The sequence below is a fragment of the Toxorhynchites rutilus genome, chromosome 1 (genome assembly GCF_029784135.1).
Source record: "Toxorhynchites rutilus septentrionalis strain SRP chromosome 1, ASM2978413v1, whole genome shotgun sequence".
In the NCBI taxonomy this organism is placed as follows: domain Eukaryota; kingdom Metazoa; phylum Arthropoda; class Insecta; order Diptera; family Culicidae; genus Toxorhynchites; species Toxorhynchites rutilus.
The window spans coordinates 172,677,904-172,701,647 of record NC_073744.1 but is presented as its reverse complement, the minus strand read 5'-3'; the positions used below and the strand labels follow the sequence as shown (position 1 = coordinate 172,701,647).

The 23,744-nt window shown below is 42.4% G+C and overlaps 2 protein-coding genes across 9 annotated transcripts in view; one reads left to right on the top strand and one right to left on the bottom strand.

Moving 5' to 3' along the window:
• The first annotated feature begins 351 nt into the window (after positions 1 to 351).
• On the top strand, positions 352 to 22,164 carry LOC129762979 (histone-lysine N-methyltransferase Suv4-20-like). Of its 8 annotated transcripts, none has more exons than XM_055761664.1 (3): positions 352 to 1,044; positions 12,452 to 13,240; positions 13,321 to 22,164. In XM_055761664.1, exons 2-3 carry the CDS (start codon positions 12,824 to 12,826, stop codon positions 17,017 to 17,019), a joined length of 4,116 nt encoding a protein of 1,371 aa, XP_055617639.1. In that variant the 5' UTR covers positions 352 to 1,044; positions 12,452 to 12,823; the 3' UTR covers positions 17,020 to 22,164. The 8 variants fall into 8 exon arrangements, with proteins under 8 accessions (XP_055617639.1, XP_055617802.1, XP_055617885.1 ...); XM_055761827.1 differs by lacking the exon at positions 352 to 1,044 and adding an exon at positions 4,512 to 4,651; XM_055761910.1 differs by lacking the exon at positions 352 to 1,044 and adding an exon at positions 4,519 to 4,655.
• Positions 20,850 to 23,744, bottom strand: part of LOC129761593 (uncharacterized) — a 19,634-nt gene continuing 16,739 nt past the window's right edge. The window contains exon 8 of the mRNA XM_055759328.1: positions 20,850 to 22,479. Within this exon, the coding sequence (XP_055615303.1) occupies positions 22,464 to 22,479 (16 nt within the window). The 3' untranslated portion in view covers positions 20,850 to 22,463. The remainder of the gene's footprint in view (positions 22,480 to 23,744) is intronic.

Below are 23,744 nucleotides of genomic sequence, written 5' to 3'. Positions count from 1 at the left end.
GTGAATTGGTGGAGACGTTGACGGAACGTAGACGTTCTTCTCCGTAACGTGCTATGTGAATCGCACATTATTAGAGGACGAACCGTCAATGCCGTCAACGAAAATTTTATTTCACCAAATGTTTTTTTCTTCATAAATTGTTGTGTTTTCTTCAAGTGTGTAATATTCTGATGTTCGATATTCATTTCAGTCAAATTCGCCCACTATAGTTCATCGTGTCGCCATTGCCTGGATTCATCCTGTGTATTTTCATTCATTATTTTCTTATGGCTTGAATGAACTCCGTACAAGTTTGAGAAGCACAGCAATAAAAAACGATCAGTATATCGTGCACTCGCGTAAGAAGAGCGCAGCTTGTACATTGATCAGTGGAGCCTTGTATGAGTGGAGTTTTCATCATCAGCAGTTTTGAGCGAAGAACGACTCCACCCATACATACGGATGGTGTCGAGAAAGAGCCATTTGCTGCGAATGCCCGAAAACGATTATCAGTGTGGTAGAGAGAGGCCATTGTGAGTGGTACAGCGATATACTTTTTAATCAATCAGAAGCGTTTTTCCACCTCGCCGAGAAACAGCGGATAGTCAGAGAGCCAAACAGAAAAGCAGGAAAAGCTCTACGCGAGTGTGAAGAAAGAAAAAAAAATCGAACTGAAGCAAGGTGCATTTCGGTTTTCCCATCGAATGTTCTGTGCCCGGGCTTAAGTGTGAATATTCGAATAGGATTAGTGATTGCTTCGTCGTCGAGGATAATTATTTATTTTTCATCGGGAAGCGATATGGATTTGAGTGCAGGCAACCAGGAGCAGCGGCATACACAGCGACAGCAATTGGTTTGCAACGACAGCCATAGCAGCAGCAGCAGTTGCAAAATGGACTCCGTCTTAGTGGCAGATAAAAGCGCCTGCTAGCTCATTTTTTTTTTCGTTTCGTATGTGGAGTTACAAGGAAGCTGAAGCGAAATTTGATGATATCTAACAAGGATTAGGAGGGCCATTGCAGCAGCGGATAGAAGATATAGTGCAAGAAATTTTCGCGAAAAGTGGTAATTGCGTCGTTCCATTGTAACATTTTATGCATTTGCTGGGGAAATTATTACAACAGGGAAAAGTGATTTTTTTTGTATGCTTGAGAGATGATAGGTTCCCGTCGTATACGTAGTCGCGTCCGCCATGTTTTTCCGCTCTCGACCGTCGATTTACTAGCGAGAGAGGAGAGAGCCAAATCAATGGCTCAAGTTGAGTGTTCAGTTATGTGCCATTGATGTGTGCGTATGCGCTGTCTGGAAAACAAAAGGTGTGAGTTCTGCAGTGTGCCTGCTGTTTTAATATGCACTGAAACAAAAAAGTCGGATGAATTGTTCAGTGGTAAAGTTGCTCGACACAACTGCAATGGACTGACAGCATTGAACAAAATAAATTTTTGTTTTTCACTAGGATTTCCAGGTGGAATCTTGAAATGATTCAAATGTTCAGAGATCTCAAATTGAATAAAAAATTATCCTCATTACACTCGCATCTCTTTTTTTAGGAGCATGTGTAGAAATCTTGCCAGATATACATGCATAGCATCTGTTGGGCACAAATAGCGAAATGCCGTATAAAAAGCGGCCGTATAGCGAGGTATGGGTGTATTATAAATCGGTGTTCTGTGATTGCATATAGATGCGGTTCTACTAGCGCGATTTTTTTCATAGAACTAATATGAACTTTGTGAAACAGTTAAGCAAGCATTTTCCTGAACAACAGTTTTTGTATGATGCATATTACTTAATTTACTAACCCCTTTTTTGCGATTTTCATTGAGCGATTTTCGCACTAGATTTGAATCGAAAAACTATCAACATGTTCGGATCAAGATCAAAGTGACGAAGGCTCGAGCTCACGTTCGAATGCTTTCTTATATTTTCTATGAATTGGCTAACTCGTGAATTTTCTCCGTTTCCGATCAATTTCCTTATAAACATATTTAACTTCTACGCAGAGCATTCAGGTATCCGGAAATCATGGCTGGGGTTTGGTTAAATATGGCCAGTGCGGTCAAGTTGCGAAATTAAAAAATTCTAGTGATTGATTGCATTAGGTTGAACATTTTGTAATCCACATTCTGCAGTTATTAGGTTTGGAAAATCACGCGGACAGCAGGAATAACTCATCGAAATTATTTTGAACGCTCAATGAAAACCCCTTATCGCATCAAATTTCAAGCAACATTATTCAAAGTATTGGCCACTACTTTCGCTACTTTCTTCCATCTTTCTGGCAATTTACGGATTCTGTCGCGAAAGAGGTGTCATCTTGAAGAATGAATCCTGCCAGTTCTTGATATCCTGTTTTGAAACAAAGTGTTTTGACACAAAGCATTTTCGTCGATGAAAACAAATGATAGTCGGAAGGGTCAAGGTCTGGCGGGTAAACCAGCCCCTTTATTTCGCGCGGCGAATGACGTGTGATAGCAAAATTTCTCGCTTTATTGTGGAAGCCACCTCTCTTCAGCTCTTATTTGATATCCGAGTCGATAACATACGAAGACACCACTTCAAATCTCATCTGGTGACAAACTATAGTCACGCCATTCACCTTCGGGGACACCGTAAATTGAGCCATCTCACGCCATTCGCCGCGATGAATAAAAGGGCAGATTTTCCCATCGGCCATTCTCGCCGTCATGGTGGAATATTATCGACTCGTGTCTTGTCACATCTGGACGTTTTTCGGCAATAGCACGCTTTAAACGGATCAATTGTTGTCTGTAGAAGTCTCCATTGATCGTTTGACCAGTTTTTAACAGCTCATAGTGGATCACACCTTTTTGATCCCACCACAAAACAATGCTTTGACACCGTGGATATTCGGCTCCATTGTTGATGCTTCTGATTAGCAAGGTTGTACATACGATCTTTTGAGTTTTGGATTGTCGTCCATAGTAGTGATTCGATACAAATAACAAAAAAGACTTTTGTACCGTTTAAGCAACATTTTGGACATTCAAACACTTCAGGATTTAAAAAAAAACAGCTATCGTCGTCTATTATTCACAGAACCTTGAGTAATATTGTGGAAATGGAATTGAGTGGCTTAGAATGAAAGGGGTGTAAGTGATTTGATCGATTTCTCTACATCGACTCTCTCTTCTGGTCATAACTTAGCTGCAAATACATTCCCAGTTGTATTTGACAATGTGAAAGATAGGCCGGAACCTCATCTATCGGATTCTATAGCGAACTCAAATTGGAACTTTTTGGCAGTTGAGTTATTAACTAAAGAAAAAGTTGATGAAGAGAAATCGATCAAGTCACTTACACCCCTTGCATTATAAGGCGCAAATCTTAGCTCTGTCGAAGCTATCTATTCAGTGTGGCCGAAAAAGCACACGCCGTACACCCTTGAGAATCTTCAAACATTGAGCCATTACCTTCGTCTGAGTTCCTTCACATTGCTCAGTTACGGATAATGAGATAGATGACTCACTACCAAAGGTGGGTGCAGTTGAGGGTCACATTTATCAGCGTTAAATCGCTTTCAAAGATTTTGAATAATTTCGGTAGCTCAGTTTGTTTGTCCTTAAGTTTAGGCTTAAATCTTGGTTCAAAAGTCTGGATTTTATTTGCACATTTTCCAGACTCATCCAATCACTGTTCGCTAGACGCGCTATTTTCTCGTTTAAATCATACCATGAACAATCTCTGCATTTGTGGCCGAAGTTGTCACGACACCGAGCATGTTGTTCGGACGTGCGAAGTATATATTGTCTCCAGTTCGAATTTAGGAAACTCGAAGACGTCCCAAATCTATCTTTTCCTCATAGCTAGCATAGTATTATCATTAGTATTCTCCAAACCTCCTTATGTCTCTTCCTCTTCATGATAAAAATGTTTCACCTCACTTAAGACAATTCAACGCCATCATTATCTCTTTTTCCAAATTTATCACTTTAGATTAGATTTAACGACGATAGTTTTTTTCCCCAAAATTGATTCAATTTTTTGAACAATTAAACCTATAAATTATGTTAATAATACATTACCGATTAAATTAAAATTAAATTTGTTGGTTGTTCATAATTTGGCAATTCATTTGCAATGGAGTATTTTCCTATTTTCTCCACGAAGACCATGGGCGATACTGTCTTTAGACTCCAGGGATCCTGGATATAATGGTCATTAGTCGACGCAACATCCGGTTTGTACCTGTAAAAAGTTTGTGGTGTGTATTACCACGACAAAGTAGAAGTTTGAGCCAGTTGAAAATTAATTCAATAAAAAAAAGTAGAAGTTTATCAACTTAATATGAGTGGAAATCGGGGAACATCATTAAACGTTTGATATCGATGTTTCTGAAGAACAGAAAAACCTAAGATATCCGGGAGGAGGATATCCAACGTCAACCACTGAATGTACCTGTTGAATTCTGAATCTTGACCCTACACAGTGCACGTTCACCGTGCCATCAACTCTGTCAGTTTTCAGCATCGCGATTTCGTGTCAGTGTAAACTCTGTGAACATGCCCCTGCAGACTGCCCACAGTGTCAGTACCGTCTAGGCTGTCGAATCGTGCGCTGATAGTTATCACGACAGAGAAGCGCGACGGTCGACCGACGAAAGTATAAGAAGAGCACTACGTCTACTGGGAAGTAGCCAGTGTATCCTTGTGTGAGTGAGTGGATATGTTTTGTCGTTCTGCGTATATTAAAGGCCAAGAATATCGCCAGACTGCTGCTGCTACTGCCTTTGCTTCTGTGTAATCAAGTGAAAAGGAGTGGAAAGGCGGAGAGAATTCGATAAAGAAATGAACGGGCGAAAAGCAATGTTTAAGATGGCCAAGAAGAGGTAGATGAAGAAACGGTAGCAGAAGCAGCAGCAGTAGAAAAAGTAAAGAGAAAAATGTGTAGCGTCACTTCTGAAATGAATTTCGAGGTGGAAAATGGACGACCGTTGTGTCGCCGTTGTGTAAAGAAAGTGTCCGGATTTTATTCGATGCGAAATAGTGGGGCGGTAGAAGTGAGCACATTATGCGATTGGGACATGATATGGTTCGCCAATAAAAGCTTGCAAAGTAACCCTGGGCCGATGAAAGCAATCGTTATCGTCGTGAGGAAGGACGAAGAAGAAAAGTGAATTGAGTGGGAGTCAATTAGGGCCAGCGTTACTTCGCAGCGGACGCGAACAAAGTCCAGAAGGAGAAGATGGAAATTTCCTTCCAGCATAAACTGGAAAATACGGCGCCACCATTGGGCGATATTTTGCAAGATGTCATTCATTGATAAGTGCGTGGAATGCTACGATGATGGCGAGATAAGAGAAGAGATGGAAAAGATTTTTGCTCCTACTCCTGTGTTGAATCGGCTCTCCGTTTATGATAGGAAATCATTTTTCACGTAATCGCGAATAATAATTTCTTCACTTGACTACTATCATCAGACTAATTTTTGCAATTGTGTTTTCTGAGACAGTCTACGGTATGCTCTCTGCAATTATTCGCCGATTTCTCAACGTAGAACCAGACCATGGCGAAGAGAACAAATTCGAGAGAGTTTCGTGTGGGAAGTGATGTCAGAAGCGATAAGTGATGTAGAGAGCTGAACAATAAAAGTGACTGCCGTTCTCAGGCATATCAATAATGTTTCATATGTAAATAGTGTTCAATGTCCAGTTTTTGGTTGAATAATTTGCGAAACAAATTTCTGTGGTGATTTCAAAGAGATCCTATTGATTCGACCGACAAACTACCATCGAAGGGTGTGTATAAGTGATATTTGCGGTCATGGAATTCTCTCATCTGGACTGAGAATTTCTACGCACCAATCTGATATCGTGAACACCACTACATAACAGCTGGTGGAAACGGTAGAAACACGTAAAAGTCAACAGAAGCAGACCGCCGCAACACGAGCTCTCTCAAGGCTGACACTGATGGTTGTTTGGTTGGATGTGTCAAAGCGTGCGATCGTACGCGAGACGAGACGAGACAATTGCTGCTGTCGGTATGAATGGCGATGTGATGACGTTCGATGATGGGCAGCCATTTAAATGCGAAAAGCATCACTACAAGTGCGAACACTGTCCGACGATTGCATCAACACAAACAAGAATCGTCTCTAGTTGGGCGTGTGTGTGCACGCGATGAAAATTTTGTTTCTCTTTTCAAAACATTCGAAGGAACTAGCGATGTCCGATTTCTGAAATAAATCTTCCCTGACTGTCAACTGAAGTGAAAGTATAGAGTTTCGGCATTTTTTTTTTATCCCATTCATTTATTGAAGGTGGATCGATCTTCATCGCTGATGATGGTTGCGTTGACGTAGCTGTTCTGTAACAACACAAAGATGGTCAATGAGGGACCTGAGTTTTGAACTCACGATCGATCGCTTACTAAGCGAACGCGCAACCAATGTGGCTACGGAGACCCCCATCGGCAAATTTTAATGTTTTGTCATAAACTGTTTTGTTATAGAACATATTACTATTTTAAGTAACATAGGAAGCATAACAGTACTAATTACGAAAGCGTTGAGCGTAGTTTTAAAGCTATGAAGCGTTTATGTCCGTATTTTCACCTGATCCTTCCGTCAATAATTCCGATCAAAAACTGGCTGGCACTTGAGAAGCTTTTGGTTACATTAACGAGTTTGGAATATCAGTTAGGCTTCCTTCGGAGGGATAGCATCAATAAAAATGTCGAGCTGGTTCATTCAACGAGTTTGCAATTCTCATTAGCTTTATCTAGAAGACAAGGAAAGCCGAAAGAAGAAGTGCTTGCATCAAATGAATTGAAGTTAATGGTACGGCTACGAGAAATAGAAGCGAAGTCGCTCGAGGCGAAACGAAAAAAAATATGGAAGACGCACAGAAGGGAACCGAAAGATTGCAAGTAAAAATCGTTATCGTTAAAATCATAACAGTTTCATGAAATTTATCCAAGTCCAGAGGCGACGCGTGACCAAATGACCTACCTGTTCAATCTACATTGGCAACATCAAAACAACACTATTGCGATGACAGATTTTAACATTTTTATCTATATTGACATTTATGAACATTTATCTATATGACAAATGAATCGATATTGGTGTATCCATATGTGCAAAAATATTCGCAAAAAGTTTGAGCAAGAATACAGTGTTGAACTCAAGCATGAATGCGTGAATACCTCTGGATGTAGTAAAAGTTTCAGCATCAAAGACACTGTCTCGAAGATAAATCTTACCCAAACACTCATTGATATGTTCATAATTCAGATCAACTACAAGAGAAGCCCCTTACTCCGCGGAATAGCCTGACTAGCTCCACGCGTATAACGAAAATCGCGGTTAGCGCAATAAAGGACTAAAAATGAGTTCCAAACACGAAAAACAAGATATTCGAGCATGAAAGCCATGTTTTATCAATACAGAAAATTATTAAACTATCCATCTAGAAGGTTGTATACACCAGTAGTCAGATAATGTGAAAGCCATGATCTAAACAAAAGTGCATGAGCCTATCACTCACTGACAAATTCCGGGAAGGCCTATGGATTCACTATAGAACTCGCTGTCACGCAGAATCCGCATCTACTCGCGGTAATCGGGGTTCCACTGCATTTTGATCATTCGAGAACGCGAGAGATGAGATCGTATTGAAAAACCTTGACGTTTTCTTGTTGTTTGTGCATGACTGAAGCAACACCAAGTTCAATACGTGTGCGCGACAGTGAATATATCCAGCTTTTGGAACCCGCTGTTTCACCGATGTTTGCACACCAGATTTATCTCTGGGCATTACAGTAGCGCCGTCATAGCTCTGGGCCACAATTTCGTCAGCATTAAGACCAAAGTACGCAGCTATTTCATTCACATGTCCGGCCAATGCAGCGGCGATTCTAAAACGTATACAGACAAACGTGTACTATATGTACCAGGTTCAAGTTGTCTGATGAACAAAATCGATAAAAGCGCCACACATTTGTTGTTGTTTTTTTCTTTGCATCACGCTCGCTCAGGGTGTTTGGTGCTGTGTACTCTCGAGAACTCGTGGTCTCTCAAACTTCAATGACGTCATGAGCAGAAAGAGAAACAGAAAGGGGAACGATGAGAACTACGAACAAACACTGAAGAGTGGTGGTGTGTATTTTCCAGCATTTTCATCTTTTTTTTATCCCATTTATTTATTTATTAGGCTCATTAGCATTTTATCTGTATTAGAGCCGGGTTTTAATCGTGTACATGTACATATGTTTGTGTTTCTATAAATTATAAATTACACAGTAGCTAGTAGTAGCCATTAAGAGTATTCTTTCTGTTCTTCCATTGTTCAGCAGACCGGACAGCTGAGACAGTTGATATTGATCATTGTTGGGTTATTTATAGAACAGTAGCCCGATGTTTCTTGCAGAGCAGATCAGTTGAATGGATGAATCGATCTTTGTTCCACCGTGGATCAATTTCCATCGCTGATGATGGTTGCGTGGACGTAGTTATTCTATAACAACACAAAGATGGTCAATTGAGGGCCCTGAGTTTGAACTCACGATCGATCGCTTGGTAAGCGAACGCGTAACCAAGTGGCTATGAAGACCCCCAGCGTTTTCATCTGTTTCGTTCAGCAGGAAACATTGAACCATGAACGTCATTTTTACGCAAGGTGGCGTATGAGTAGTAGTGATCGTTACATACGTAGTGGACTGTGTTTGCCCTGTCGCAATTGAAAATACAGAAAAGTGTTTGGATGACGGCCAGTTCAGATGAAAGGTTTGAACCCGGCAGTCATTACTGCTTATTTCATAGCGTTAAGGTTGTGTGCGGATTGGGTTTAGTTAAATGTAGCTATCATATTATATTCTTCACGGTGGGTTTGAATTCCAGCTAAATAGAAAATGAAATAAGGATATTCGGGATAATATGGAAATAACAAAAAATTACCTTCGATAATTCCTCATCTATGTTACAAATGTGAAATAATACACTTTTTTCTGAGAATGTCTACCTGTCCTATGAACAGACGGACGAGACACCTCTGTCCAAATCTAAAGAAAAATGACTGGTTTTGTACCAGTGTTTGAGGATCCTTCACTTTAAACCTTAACCCTTTCGCTACGAGCGTCGTCTAAAGACGATATCCGCGCGATGAGCTGTGTGTACGAGCGTCGACGACATGACGACATGAGAGCGATACTGCACATCAATCACACCAGCGCGATGTGCATACTTTTTGGCGCAGTGCTCCGTACAGCGGTAGCATTCCGGCGGAGCACACTGCCGTATTGAAAGGATTAAACTTTAAATTGTATAAAATATTCAAATTCATATCTTTTACGACACTTCTCAGTCGTCGTTTGACTCAATCAAAAATCACAAACGATTCATTTATGAGAAGATATTCCCAGACCTTCATTAACTTCAAAGTTTTAGCTAATTGGATGTTTTAAGAATCACAAATAACGGAACTAGTAGTAAATTTGATTACTAGACGACATCTGGAATTATATTGAAAAATTATGAATGGAAAGTTAGGGAATATCAGGGCAGTTTTTTTCGAATTTGGAGTCGACACTCTGGTTATAAAGGCTATAAACTTTTCAGTTCATCCGTCTCTAGCCTTGAGAAAGACTCACGGGGATAACTTACACCACACTTCTAAACAGCGAGAGTGAACTTGAGAAAGACAGTTCACTTCCGCCGACGCTCGCCGGAAAACGGTGTTAACTCATCAAACGAGAATTTATGGATTGAATATTGGTAAATTTATATGAAAATGGTTAGAGGAAATATTTTCTTCCAGTGCAGATTATTATTTTCAATCATAAAAAAGGTTTTTAACTCAATCGTGGAAACCGCCTACCTTTTCGTTGTGTTTTTCGAGGGCAAGTTCAGCAAAATATCACTTATATCAAGACGCGATTGTTTTGCTCGCATTGCTACGTACCGAAAAAAAGTCAAAACCGTCAAAAAAGAATGCGGGATGGATGGAATACCAAAACCGCTCCAAAGAGAGCAGTTCCGATCACACATTTATTTATCCAGTCATTTCGCCAAATGACCTTTCCGGATGCCTGGATAGCTGCCTATATCGTTCCCATCCACAAAGATGATGGAGCATTATTGTGGTGTTACAATACTGTGCTGCAGGAGTAAAGTTTTGGAAAGACTGATGCACAACGTTGTACAAACTGTTCGACACGGTTCCGCATGTCGTGCTCATCGGGAAGTTGAAACACATGGGGTTTCCGGATTCTCTTGCGAATTGTGTTTCCTCGTACTTGTGTGACAGAACCGCATATGTCGCCCTCAATTTAACCCGATCCCGTGTCCTGAAAATCACATCTGGAGTACCGCAGGGCGGCGTTCTTCGGCTGATGTGGTTCAACATAATTATGTGGCTTGTACTTGCTATTTTCCTCGTCCAAAATCTAGTTCGCCGATGATCTATGTTGGCATTGTGTAGTGACAACGAAATGCGTGTCAACAGTAACATGTGCAAATCATTTCTGTTGGTCGTTTCAACCTGTGTCCTATCATTCATCAATGATTGATGAAAACGAAAGTACGTGGATCGTTCATCTACGACGTTGGAGTCATAATGGACTCCAAACTCAGATTCGGTAAGCACGTGGCCGCTATGACTACGAAAGCTTATTCTCTGATTGAGCTTCAGACGACGCCACGCATCTGATTTCCCAGATATACATTCAGTGAAAATACTTTACTGTTCACTAGTTCGTAGTCCGCTGGAGTATGCTGCGCCAGATTGGTCTCCTCGCCACACTGCTCACGTTTTCTCGATCGAGCCGGTTCAGGAAAAGTTTTGCGCTTCGCATTTAAGGTGAAGGTGGAAGCTAGCCACAAATGGCTGCCACAATGGCGCTCATTTTTTCCATCTCCCTCCCTCACCCCTCGCCCGAAAATCAATTATTTTGCGAAACAGTGTGAAGAAAATGATCGTTTTCGCACACTTCCCATGAAGTAATATCAACCAAACTCTAATCGATTACTCACAAGATATTAAATTTTCACCTGCTGTCGCACTGTTTAGTGAAAAACGTCGGAAAACTCGAGCAAGTGCTCTGAAAGTTAAATTTTCATTTTTCAATCTTCGGCAATGGTTTTGTTTGTATTTGTGAAAGCATCGTTATTTTTTCGACACTGATGCCAGACAATATCATCGAAACAGCTATCAAAACCACTCAATAAAATGTTATTTCTGAGTTATAGCGTTTCATGTTATGAAAATCAATAGGATAAAATTGTGTTGATATCAATACAATCATTATTTTTACGTTTAATGGGTATATAATGTTAGTTTTAGCAACCTTTACATAGGGTAAGAAAATTGTATTGCAGAGCTCGGAACACTGCCACGGCTCCCTATGCTTTCAAAAACAATAAACGGAAAAGTATTACATTCAATCTAAATGTCTCGGCCAACGAAGAGAAGGGTTAAGGCTCTCCAACGTGAATATGTGAAAACAATACGACCAACGAAGGAAAAAAATTGAGGAATTATCAGCATCGATACTATGCGGAAGAACTTGTTAATATCAAAAGAGCCCCAATTCGCATGTGTTATAAATTTGCTCATGTTACGTTCGCGTATAATCAGAATTTTACTTCATATTCAAATGCACCTTCCATATATATTTATGTTTGCAATCGTTCATCGGAACATATCGTTCATACATTTAACTTCAGTATTGAATTGTTATTTTTTTCAAATGTATTCAAAGACTCGTGTCAATGAAGCGCCACACAGTCTGATAAGTGAATTGATCTATTTACATGTGCTTTGCTCTTCTCTCACAAACACTATTACCCCATTTTTACACGTGGGTTTATCTATACTACTACAATGGCTAGCTTCCACCTTCACCTTAAGCTATTTGGAACGATGCGACCAACCTTACGCCGTATCCTGGCAGATAGGCCTGGAAGTATTAGGACTGGACATTAGGCATCATAGGACTGGAAGCGAGTCACGATGCAGCGGTTTTTTATGCTGGACATTTTCAAAGGATCTATGGACTATTCTGAATTGCCGTTATTCATTCCTACTAGATGATTTCGGAGCCTACGACTATTAGTAGTACCATACCATAGAACGAAATATGGCTATAACAATCTGTTCGATTCTTGCCTTCGCCTGTTCAATTTCATTTGTGACGAGTACAATTTTAGCCTAACTAAAAATGCCTTTAGAAATATAATGAGAAGTTCACCATAGTTATAAGCGAATTACAGTCTGTGCGACTAGCCGAAACTGCGTAAAGAAATAAAAAAAATCGTTGCGATTATAAATTGCACAGTAATTGTTCGATTATTGATCGATTTCTGTAGACAGTATTCGATAATTCGAACGATTACCGGACATCACTACACACAGTGATGGCACAATTTTGCGAACATGACCTTCCTAATCGCTTTCGTGCGTTGAAATATAATCGAAAAATAAGGTGATTTTTTGTCTTCTTTCACTTTCTAGAATTAACCACACATTCATCGAACCAAGGTAGTGATATTATCAGCGCTCGCGATAGCATCATTCAAAGCGAACGGTGCCGGCGGTGGCGGGAGGGGAGTAGGTAGCGCTGGACGAACCAGCACCAACAGCAGACGGCTCTTGCTGAGAGCTAAGGCGGTCGTTTGTCGATCAGCGCATTCTGGCCTGGGAACTCGCTCACCGATTATTCGAAGAGAACGGCGGCGGCAACGACGGCGGCGGGATCGTCAAAGTGGACGGGTTCCAACCGGTAGCAGTAATTGCACCAGCAGCAGCAGTGTTGATACTAGCGGTAACAGCGGCAGTGGTAGTGATCCGACCACAGCGATCACTCCCACGGTTCCAGTTACGAAGATGGTCGTAGCTTCAACCGGTGGCCATGGTAGTAGCAGCAGTAACGGCAGTAACAGCAGTGGAAGCGGGAATGGGAGTGCAAATTCCGCTGCGAATCACCAGTCGTCGCGTAGCGCACAACAGAAGTTGCATCAGGTAGCGTCCAGTGGCACCGGAATGACCCCGAAGGAGCTGTCGGACAACGATGACCTTGCGACTGGGTTGGTTCTCGATCCGATTCTTGGCTTCCAGACGCACAAGATGAACCTCAAATACCGGCCGCTCCGAGTGAATACTGATCCCATCAAGGATATCATAGAGGATTTCATTCAGACCCAGAACTACACCAAATGCTACCAGCAGTTGATGAAGGGAAATTGGATTCCGCGGTCGGTGTTGAACAAGAGCAAGTTGGCACAGAAGCGGCTCGAGGCACACGTAAGTGTTTATTTACCTGCGAAAAACCATAAGTATTCAATACAAGCAAGGTCTAAATTTTAGTTTGTTTTCTCTTGCAGGTCTATCGGTACCTTCGCGTGTTCGATCGGAACGCGGGCTTCGTTATACAGGCGTGCTACCGCTACTCGCTCGAGGGACAGAAGGGGGCTAAAATATGCTCGACCCGTAAGTGGCTGAAAAATGAGAAAATCGAATGCCTGGTGGGGTGTATCGCCGAGCTGACGGAGAAGGAGGAAGCACTGTTGTTGCAGCCGGGGCGGAACGATTTCTCGGTAATGTACAGCTGCAGGAAAAATTGCGCCCAGCTGTGGCTTGGTCCGGCCGCGTACATCAACCATGACTGTCGGGCGAATTGCAAATTCGTGGCGACCGGTCGGGACACCGCTTGCGTGAAAGTGCTGCGCGATATCGAGATCGGAGAGGAGATCACTTGTTTCTACGGAGAGGATTTCTTCGGCGACAACAACCGGTATTGCGAGTGCGAGACGTGCGAGCGGCGGGGTACGGGAGCATTCGCAAAGGATAAGAACGGTGAGGAACAGAGTCCCAATGGGGTGCGCTATCGGCTCAGGGAAACCGATAACCGGTTGAACAGGCTGAAGAGTAAGAACAGCACTGTGGTGGTGGATCATGGTGGCAAAACGACAAGCATCATTGGCAAGAGCGAACCGCCATCGGCGCTGACAGCGCTCAGTGTGAAAGAGCTCCGCGAGAAGGGTATGACAAAGTACGATGCTGAGATGTTGTTGGCCCAGCAGAAGCAGCCTCCGTACGAGATGAATCCCCACCACCCACCTCTGGAGGAGAACGTAGCAAGTAACGCGGAACCTCCCGACGAAAAGAAGGTCAAAGCCAAAGAGAGTGCTCCGGAGTGTAATGAAAAAATGGCCACCCGATCGTCGCGACGATTTCAAACGTCAAGCGAGGAAAAGACACTAGACACGGCGGCGATGATAGAGGATACCGCCGCGGTTCCGTCACTCCCGTTGAAAAGTACCCGAAATACCCGGCCTCTGAGAGAGAACGGCCGCCGACGGTACAGCAGCAACAGCAGTACGGACATCTCGAGTGTCCTCTCGTCGACATCCTCATTTATGACGGTGAAATCTTCGGTTCCCACTGCCGCGGAACGTAAAATGATGCCCCGCAGTATCGCAAAAATTCCTTCCGCCACCGGGCCATCGCCAGCGGACGATGACATCATCATCATCGATGATGACCACAATAGCAATCACTCGTTCGCATCCAAGAGCAGTTGCAGTGGTGTCTCGTCTCTGTCGAAAGGTCCCCCGCCAAAGAACAGTAGCAGCTGCAGTAGCACTAGCAGCAATAGTAGCAATGGTAGTAACAGTAGAAGTAGCAGCAGCAACGATAACAACACCTATGTGTTCGATGATCTCCTTGAAAGCAACCCAAACGGCGGTGGTTACACGCTCAGAAATCATCACCAATCGCAGCAGCATCCGGAAAGCCTCGCCGCCGCCGCCGCCGCTCCTGAACAGGGCGCGAATCGTCCACATTCGGCCAAGCGACGCATGGTTGCGGCGCGGAATGCGGAAACGACCGAGCCCATCTGTCCCCGCGTGACGCGAAGAAAGCAACGAATGCTCGAATCACAACCGGTGGCCCCGGTGGAGGTGGCAAAATCAGAGCAGCCGAGCCAAAGCAATCCACTAACAATACTGCCAGAGGAAGAGAGGGGGGAAACCCCTACGAAGAAAGCGGGTGGAATTTCTACGAAAGAGGAGGCGGAAACAACGGCGGATCTCACGACTGGTGGCAATGGCAGCAGCTCAAACAGGGGTAATCGGCGGAAGCAGAAACTGCAGAATCGCATCCTGCAGGCGGACGAAGAGGAAGCTCTGCAGACGCAGGCACGCGAGACGGAAGAACTCGAGCGGTTCGGCAGGGCAACCATCGCTGGGCGTGTAGCAAGACGACTGCGGCTGGACGACGGTGCCGAAGCCGAAGGCGTGGGAGCGGATACGGACGTTGTGATCCTGTCGAAAGTAACCAATTGTGATGATAATAATGATAAGTTAAAAAGTAGAAGCCGACAAGAAGATGTTATTGTGCTAAGTAGCGGAAGCGGAAACAGCAACAGCAGCAGCATCAGCCGCAGCGGGAGCGAAATTAATAGTGTTAAAGATGATAGTAGAAGTAATAGCGCTAGTGTTAGTACAAGTAGTAACGATGGTGATTTAGCGAATTGTGAGCAGCTTTCGTCAAAGACAGTTGTTGGTGCGCGAAAGCGAAAACTTTCAAAAAGTGTCAGTGAGTCTGAGAGTAGTTCCAGCTGGGAGAATAAAATCCCGGCGCAGCAGCAGCAACAATTGCACTCCTGTTTGAGTAACATTCCGAATCCGGAGACATTGCTGAAAACTCCGGAGCGTCGTTTGAAGCTGACGCTACGCATGAAGCGCAGCCCGGTTATCGACGAAATTATCGAATCAGGTACAAGTCTAAGCGAGGACACCTGCAGCACTAGCAACTTCAAACCGGAGTATGAAATATTGCGATTGGAAGGTATAGCCGAGGAAAGCGAGCGGGATGATGATGACGGCGAGGAAGGTGATGAGATGGATGACGAACTGACATACAGTAGCAGTTGCAGTAGTAGAATATCGCAGAAGCGGAAGAAGCGCCACAAATCGAAGGAAGCACGAAGACATCGGAAGCGTGCGAAGCGGGAACTCCGTCGTCATAATCACCATCATCACCATCATCATCATTCGCCTTCGCAACAACTACAGCAGCAGCAGCAAAATCAGCAGCAACCGGTCATTCTGCAACCATCCGCACTAGGACCGGTTACTGCTGCTGTGACTGCAGCTGTAGCTGTCAATCAGACTCCTCCGAAAGGTTCGTCGATTGCATTTCCAGCCCCAACCAAGCGACTGCGGCTAATCTTTGGCAATGAAACGCGTACAATCGACATTCCACCGACTGCGAAAATATCTGCCTCGTCGTCTCCCTCCACGCCGAACTCTCTGCCACTGTCCCCAGTGGTCAGTTTAACGCCAAATAGTCTCAACATGACTGCCGCCAGCAGCAGCAGTGTATCTGCAGCAAACACTCCAAACATTATCAATAACACGCCGGGCGTGATTGTAAGCCCCACGCGGACACTCGTTGGTGGTCAGTTCAATGGTTACGCCGTGAATACATTTTCCAGATCTCCACAGGCAGCGCTGCAGTCGCCTCAGCAGCCCTCCCAACAGCAATCACCACTACTATTTGCCAATAACTTCAACCCTGTCTCGTTCCTACAAAACAACGCTCTATCTCAACAATTTCAGCACCACTCCCATCCCCATCATCACCACAATTTGTTTCAGTTTCAAACCCAATCGGCGCAACTTTCGTTGCAGCCACACTCCGAGTCGCACAACTCATCCCAACAACACCACCAACAGCCGCAGCTTCAATTTCAACAGCATAACGTAATCCAACACACGGCACAGTTGCAACAGCATCAACAGGGTCCCCAACAGCAGCAGACGGCTAAAACAATACACCTAAATCTGAGCAACCACCCCCGGTTCGGGGAGCTAAACCATCACCATCATCACCATTTGAGCCATCTGAACCACAACAACCACATGAACCATCATCACCACCACCACCACCATTCGCACCACCTAGCGGCGACAGTACCGGTTGGCGGGGGTGCGACCACCACCCCGACCAAGTGCAGCCCGTACCAGCTGGCGGCCCTGACGACCACCAGCCAGCCGAGTGTAGCCACGTTCAACTGACCCCTGGGGAGCGGTGGTTCGGAGCGGTAGAAGCGGTGGGAGGGCGACCCCAAGACGGCGGTGGAGCTGCTCTATCTGGCGGCGATTGTGCTGCCGGATGATTGAGATTGGCTAGACAGGCTGGGGGCTCTCGTTCGCAGTAGCAGGAAGTGGGCTGTGGTTGTCTGGGGCTGGAAATGTCATGGTGTCCTTCGGAGCGGTTCTCCACATTCCTCTGGGTCATTGTGTTTTTTTGTTGTGTTTGTGCAGCATTGTTATTGGATCGGTTGATTGGGGGAACCAATTGGTGGAAAATTGTGGGAATATTTGGAGGGAGAGATAGGCTTCGTGCGGTTTGATCGGGTGGCGTTTAGAACAGGCCTTGGTCATTATGGCAGTCACATATCTTTCGCCCTAAACGGCAGATATTCCTGCAACCACTTCTGAGTGCGGTGCGAAATTTTTTCGCTTGAGAAAATTCCAAGACTTTCTTACATCGTTCGACTCATAGTGGTTGGAAATTATGGGATTTTTTTCCGTGCCCTCGACTTCGTCCCGCAATGTTCCTTTACGATCTTCTTACTGTAAAGTTGCTGATCACGTGTTTCTTCGCCATTTTCCTCATTGAACGCACTGGATTCGCCCGAACCTTCCTTTTGATGGCAGTAATAGCCCTCGGATAGTGGTCCTTTCTTTTCTCGATCCAAGATCCTTTCCACGGTTCACTGAGACACTCCCACGGCGATTGAAATGTCTTTGGGACATTTGCGCGTGAAACAAATCACGAATACGCTGCCACGTCATGGTGCAATTGTCAAACTAAGGAAATCGGCTTCTTTTACTCGCAGCCTTTCATTATATGAATTAGGGCGAGGTGACACTGGATCGGAGTACGCACGTACGTACGAGCTGGCGAATTCGAACGAAGCAAGTGGGAAGCAATGTAACCACACCAATACAAATGTAACATGGTTTATCATTCAAAATGCATTTTATCTTTTTATTTTTATTTCATTTGAATCAAAAATTAAATTCAGTTATATTACATAAGCATAAAACATACAATACATACAGCAAACATACATAACAACCAACAATAATCTATAAACAAAAATGATACAACTTCATGTTACATGTATGTGTATGTATACATACCTAATTTGTATATTGCTCAAGTTATTGTCTCGTGAATATTTTTTCACTTCTGTACAAATGTGATTTTGAACCAATCCTCATGTTTTTTTGCCGTTATAACAAAACATTTTAGGCGGTAAATCGAAAACGTGCCTGAATTGAAGAGCGAAATGCCGTATAAAGAGCGGCCGTATAGCGAGGTATGGGTGTAATAGATATATTGTAGATACTGAATTGATTTCATGTAATGAAAACACTTGTCAGAGTGGTTCGTTGGCCATCCGAGAGATAACATATTCACTACTGCTTTCTCCATCGACGATGAATTCATCATTTGGTTTGGCCCACCATCAGTCGTTTCTGTCTCGTTCTTATTTTGGGGTGATTTAGCGCTTCACCTTCAGCTTGAAATCACTTCAATCCTGCAAAGTGTTCAATAGAACGAGTTGATTTCTAAGAGTTATTCAACTAGAACTTAACTTCTTTTCGACAGCTTATTTTTGGCCATTCATTGACCGATCTCATCGGATAACCGAGGACATTCAAGCCAATTGTTAAAGCCTTCCAAAAATCCGCATGACGCTTCTATGCGCGAAGTTTCACATACATTCAAACGTTTTTACAGTGGAGAATGTGCTTCCCTCTGAGCCACAAGAAATTCAAACTGCTCACAGTTTGCCACACGCAGAATCAAAATTGAGTAATTTGACCCCTTGAACGGAAATGACGAGTCCAACTCCCATACAAATGAAAATTTATGCATAACATTTATGCATAACTTGAGAACTAATTAAGCAAAGGGGTTAAGGGTAGAACTCGAGGAAGGAATCGTCCGATTTCGGATGTCATCATTTTATTATATTTTCTGCATCAAACAGAGCCGAACTGACGTAGTGGTAACATTCGTACCTCTCACGCTCAAGGTCACGAGTTCAATTCTCACTCCCGACATTCTTCCAAAAATGTTAGTTAAAGTGACGAACCAGCAAAAAGTGTTGAAAGTCACTATAATACAGAAAAAATGTATTCCATATAAGATAGACACATGTTATTTGCAAATGATTGAAAAATCTTGAACGAGAATTGGGTCTGAAAATAATTTGGTATTATAATGACGAGTTCTGGTACTAGGAAATGTATAGTAAAATTAATTTGTGAAGGGTCAAAATTCATCAATGAACAGTTTTGCGATTGAACCCATGGACGTTCGCTTAGTAAGTAAACGTGAATATTTGAAAGTATTTATAACAAAAAATCATTTTGGACGGAGCAAACTTTGCAGGGCCACGAAGATAATCCATTGAAGGCCCTAAGTTTTGAACTCACGATCATTCCGTAGCAAGCGGACACGCAACTATTTTGGCTAAGAAGGCCTTCTGGACTAACACTAGTCGTCAAAATTTCGATTGCTAAGAAGATTTAAGTCGAGTTCTTCGACAGTATGCTATGATGCAGAAAATGCTGTCAAGAATTTTCGGCCGAATGAACTCGAGTGGAATTCTGATAACAAACAAGGGCAAAACACATAACGATGTTCGGAACCAACCAGAGGAACGAATAAACAGCTAACATAAGAAAGCAAAATCAAGCTGCTTTTTGTTAACCTGAACGAAATTAAGCAACGCAGAAGCGTGCAATCATTCGTGAAATTAGTCTTTTTCATAGGTATGGATCCAATGAGCTTTTGCGTGTGCAGCCTACGATGACTTTTCCTCAAACGTGATTTCAAACGATGGCTATTGAAAAAAATAGTTTATCAATCCGAAGACGGAAGAAACCGTCAATCCCGAGCGTCGATAAAACCATTTCGGCAGCTATTGTGCTATTGCATTGTATCCCGAAACTTGTTCTTGCGATGATCATCAACCGATCGATCTTATCATGTAGCGTCCTGTTCTTGTGCTTGTTTCTTGTTAACGTGGTGCCTTTCTGTTAGATTCTATTCAACTTTAACAGGACGCGCTTAAGCGCTTTCCCCTTTTCCAATCGCATTTTGCGTACACACCAATTGGTCCCAGTCAATCGAGAACTCATTGCTCATAGCTCCAGATTCCCTACGGCCACACAACATCGCGTACGTGTTTTAATCCATTCCTTCTTCCTGCGCCTAGACAAAACAGGCAGAATATCCTTGCTAAGAGTGCTGCTGTAATCGTCGTGAAGCTGTCGTTCGGAATAGTGATTAACCAAAACACTCGTGGACTCACTTAAAGCTTAAAGAAGAACGGAGTAAAAAAAATAGTAAAAACGCGAAAGGTACTCGCAAGCGCGGAAAAATTGTTACGTGTTCCATTTCCATTCTAATACATAGTTCCATTCGAAAAGTGACCCAAGTTAAGCAAAAATAAAAAAGAAAAATGGAGCACATGAACGGAGTGCACGTATGTGGGTATATATATGTGTGTGTGTGTGTGTGTGTAGAAAGCGAAACATTAGTAAACTGACCACGTTTTATCGTGCGCGATAACCGTAATCCTCATCCCCCGTGCGATATATAATAGTGAGAACATCGAAGGCGATGGGTTATTGTAAATATAGAAGAATCAATGATTAAGTTGATCCATTCTCTTTCCTTATACTTTTTTCCCCTGCTAGAAAAAAAAGTTATAGAAACAAACCCTCGCGTGATCAGCACAAACGGGCACTGAATGTGTTGTGAACTGTTGAATTCATCTCACTCATCTTCCAAAGTTATCTTATTTTCTTGTTTTGGCCGGTTGGTGTAATTTTGTACACTGTAAGCTCGTTGAGTTTTATGTTTTTCTATCATGTTTTACTTTGTTCGAATTGCATTTACCCAAAATGTTTTGTTTCCGCCTTGAAAAGTGGAGTGCAATCAGCCAGTTTCGTATCGTATGTTTCCAACAACAACAACAACAAAATCATACGAGGGTTGCGATTGAGGAAAAAAGGTCGTGAGAAGACAGAAGGGGGGATGTGGTCGAGTTGAACAAACTTATCTATTCATGTATAGCATGTACCATGAGTAAACAAGAATTAAAAAAAAACTAGAACTGCCAGATTGTAACAAAAATTACTTTAAAGATAAGAACCACAGTATGAGAGAGCGATATATCGAGTAGGAAACGGAAAGGAAGGGAGGGAGTACTGGGGTACAATAATAAGAAGAAAAACAGGCATTTCATCCGTAAATCGAGTTCCGATTTTCCTGACTTTATTAATATGTCTCTTCTTCCAGGATTGGTGTATACTTTTCTGATCATTACACATAAACATACAAACGCGGCGGCACACCTGGCGTGTGTTATCATTGTAGATAGCAGCCACCCTTGGCGGGGAAAGCGTAACTCTGTATAAAAAATAAACAATGAAAATCTTAGATAGGATTGTAGGATATGAGAAATGTTACTGTAACGTACCGCAAGATGGCATGAGCATGACATTGGCTTATCGTTGCTTGCGTGAGTAGTAAGTAATGTACTCCCGGTAATGTAGAAGATAAATTAGTCGTCTGAGATGAACCTTATGCCGAGTTATTCAATTGGTAGTCCACAATTTGCGACACATCCACGCGCTCTGAGCAGCCTGGATATGGCGCTTCCCGATCAATAGAAGGGGAATAGTGACAGCAGCAGGATATAGTAAATAGCGTAAGCAAACTAACAGCAAGCACTATGATACACTTTTGTGATAAAAAAAATTAAGTAAAAAATTACTATTGGACGAAATAAATAAAATCACTTTGTAAAATGATACAATTCATTAATTAACCACAATCCTACTGCAAGCAAAAAATGAAGTTGAACAAGCGCAGAATGTGTAGCATTTGAGATAATTAATGATTTGCTATAGGGAGAAGTGAAAATGAAACAAACAGATCTGTACCATAGTGACACATACACAAATTGAAACACGAAATGAGAAGATAGAAAACACTGCTGGTATAGGAATGAATAAAAGTAAAAAAAAAATATGCTAAAAAGAAGAAACAAACTAGTACTAAATAAAATTACAGAAAAGTACATATAATGCAAAAATCCTGAAAATAAAACAGAAGTCTTTTCCAAGCAATTTGCTGCGCGGTGGTAATTTGCCGTAGGACGATAGTATCACCACCGGGAGTCTCTAGGTTTAGGCAGACATGGTACTCCCATTCGGAGATCGCTTTACTTCATTATCCCTTCGGTTTTTCATCCGATGTGTGAAGTTACGAACGTATTGGTGATTGAAACGAGCAAAATTTTCACTCTGAATTCGTGAATCCATCTCCATGCAGGTCAATATGCGGTTGTTCCCAAATCCAAAGAACTCAAGATTATGGGCCCTATTATAGAAATCGAATCGAGGATTCGATACAATCACTATCATTATCACACCGAGTAAAATCTGGAATTATAGAAATCGAGGAAAACAGCTAGAATCGTTACTCTGCTCGAATGTCAGTGGCGGTGCTGAAATATTTTAAAACGAGTTTGAAATGTTTCACAAAGCATTATAGAGAGGATACTAAATCTTTTTTTGAGAATTTTTTCATGTATTTTCACAACTGCAATCTATGGAATTATGTAAGGAGTCACACATGAAATCCACTTTTTTTTAGCAAAACAATTTTTAGCATGTAATTCTGTTTTAGCGTCGATTTCTTGTTGTAGCGGCGTCAATAGCTTCATTATATTGGGCCACCGCCTGTGGCCTTAAATTCTCTCTTGTTGTGCTAGTGTTTTCTTTACCTTTCACCTCATGTCAATCCAAATCTGTAATTTAAAAAAAAAAGTTTTACAAGACATTTCAGCTTTAGCACATGGTATAGAAAGTTTGGTATAGTATAGCAATAAAAAAGAAAATTGCTGACTAAAATAACACGTACTAATGTACGCTAGCAGGAATAAGCAATTTTTAGGTAGGAAATTCGGGTGATGGTAATTCAAAGAATATGATAAAATTTACTTATGAAGTTTTATGTATCGTAGACGAAACACTTACTTTCTGCCATTCTGAACCAAGCCGCAATGATAGTCTCAGTGCACTAAAATCCTCACTGAATTCCTCCCACTTTTCCTTAACCGGGATTTTATTTGAACTGTCTCCACAAATACCTGGAGCAATGTTTACATTCGCTCTCATTGGTTCAACGAGTCGTTCTAACTGGTGGTGGTGATTTGTCTGTCCACTCATTTTCAGCCACTGAAATATGCACTGGAAGTAAGTTCTGCGTTGTGAATTATAACATGATTAATATAAATAATGCTGGATTGAACACTTACCTTGTATAGACTATTCTGGCAGCACCATAAAACAAATACTGATCAAAACAAACGAACATGTGTTGAAAATTGCATATATCTAAGCGTTTCTGAAATGTTTCCCAAAGGGAAATATCAGGGACGCAAACCAAAACAAAATAATTCTCTGAAGATGTGAAACAAGCGAACCAAACAATTCGAAAAATTATGACACTTGCATCGATAGCTATCACTCGCTCGGTGCTATCGAATTGCTCGATTTCTATAATAGTAAAATAGAGCTAACGAGCAAAATTCTTATCGCCTCGATTTCTATAATAGGGCCCTATCTATCCAGAGGCCGTTCCAACAACGCTCTGGGATCAGCGAAGTGCAAACCGGTACCACCTCCATGAAAACCGGTGAAAA

Excerpts from the sequence above, each read along its gene's own strand:
- LOC129762979 (XM_055761664.1), top strand. The coding sequence starts at position 12,824 with ATGGTCGTAGCTTCAACCGGTGGCCATGGTAGTAGCAGCAGTAACGGC. Across the intron at positions 13,241-13,320 it reads AGAAGCGGCTCGAGGCACAC|GTCTATCGGTACCTTCGCGT; the intron begins GTAAGTGTTTAT and ends TTTCTCTTGCAG.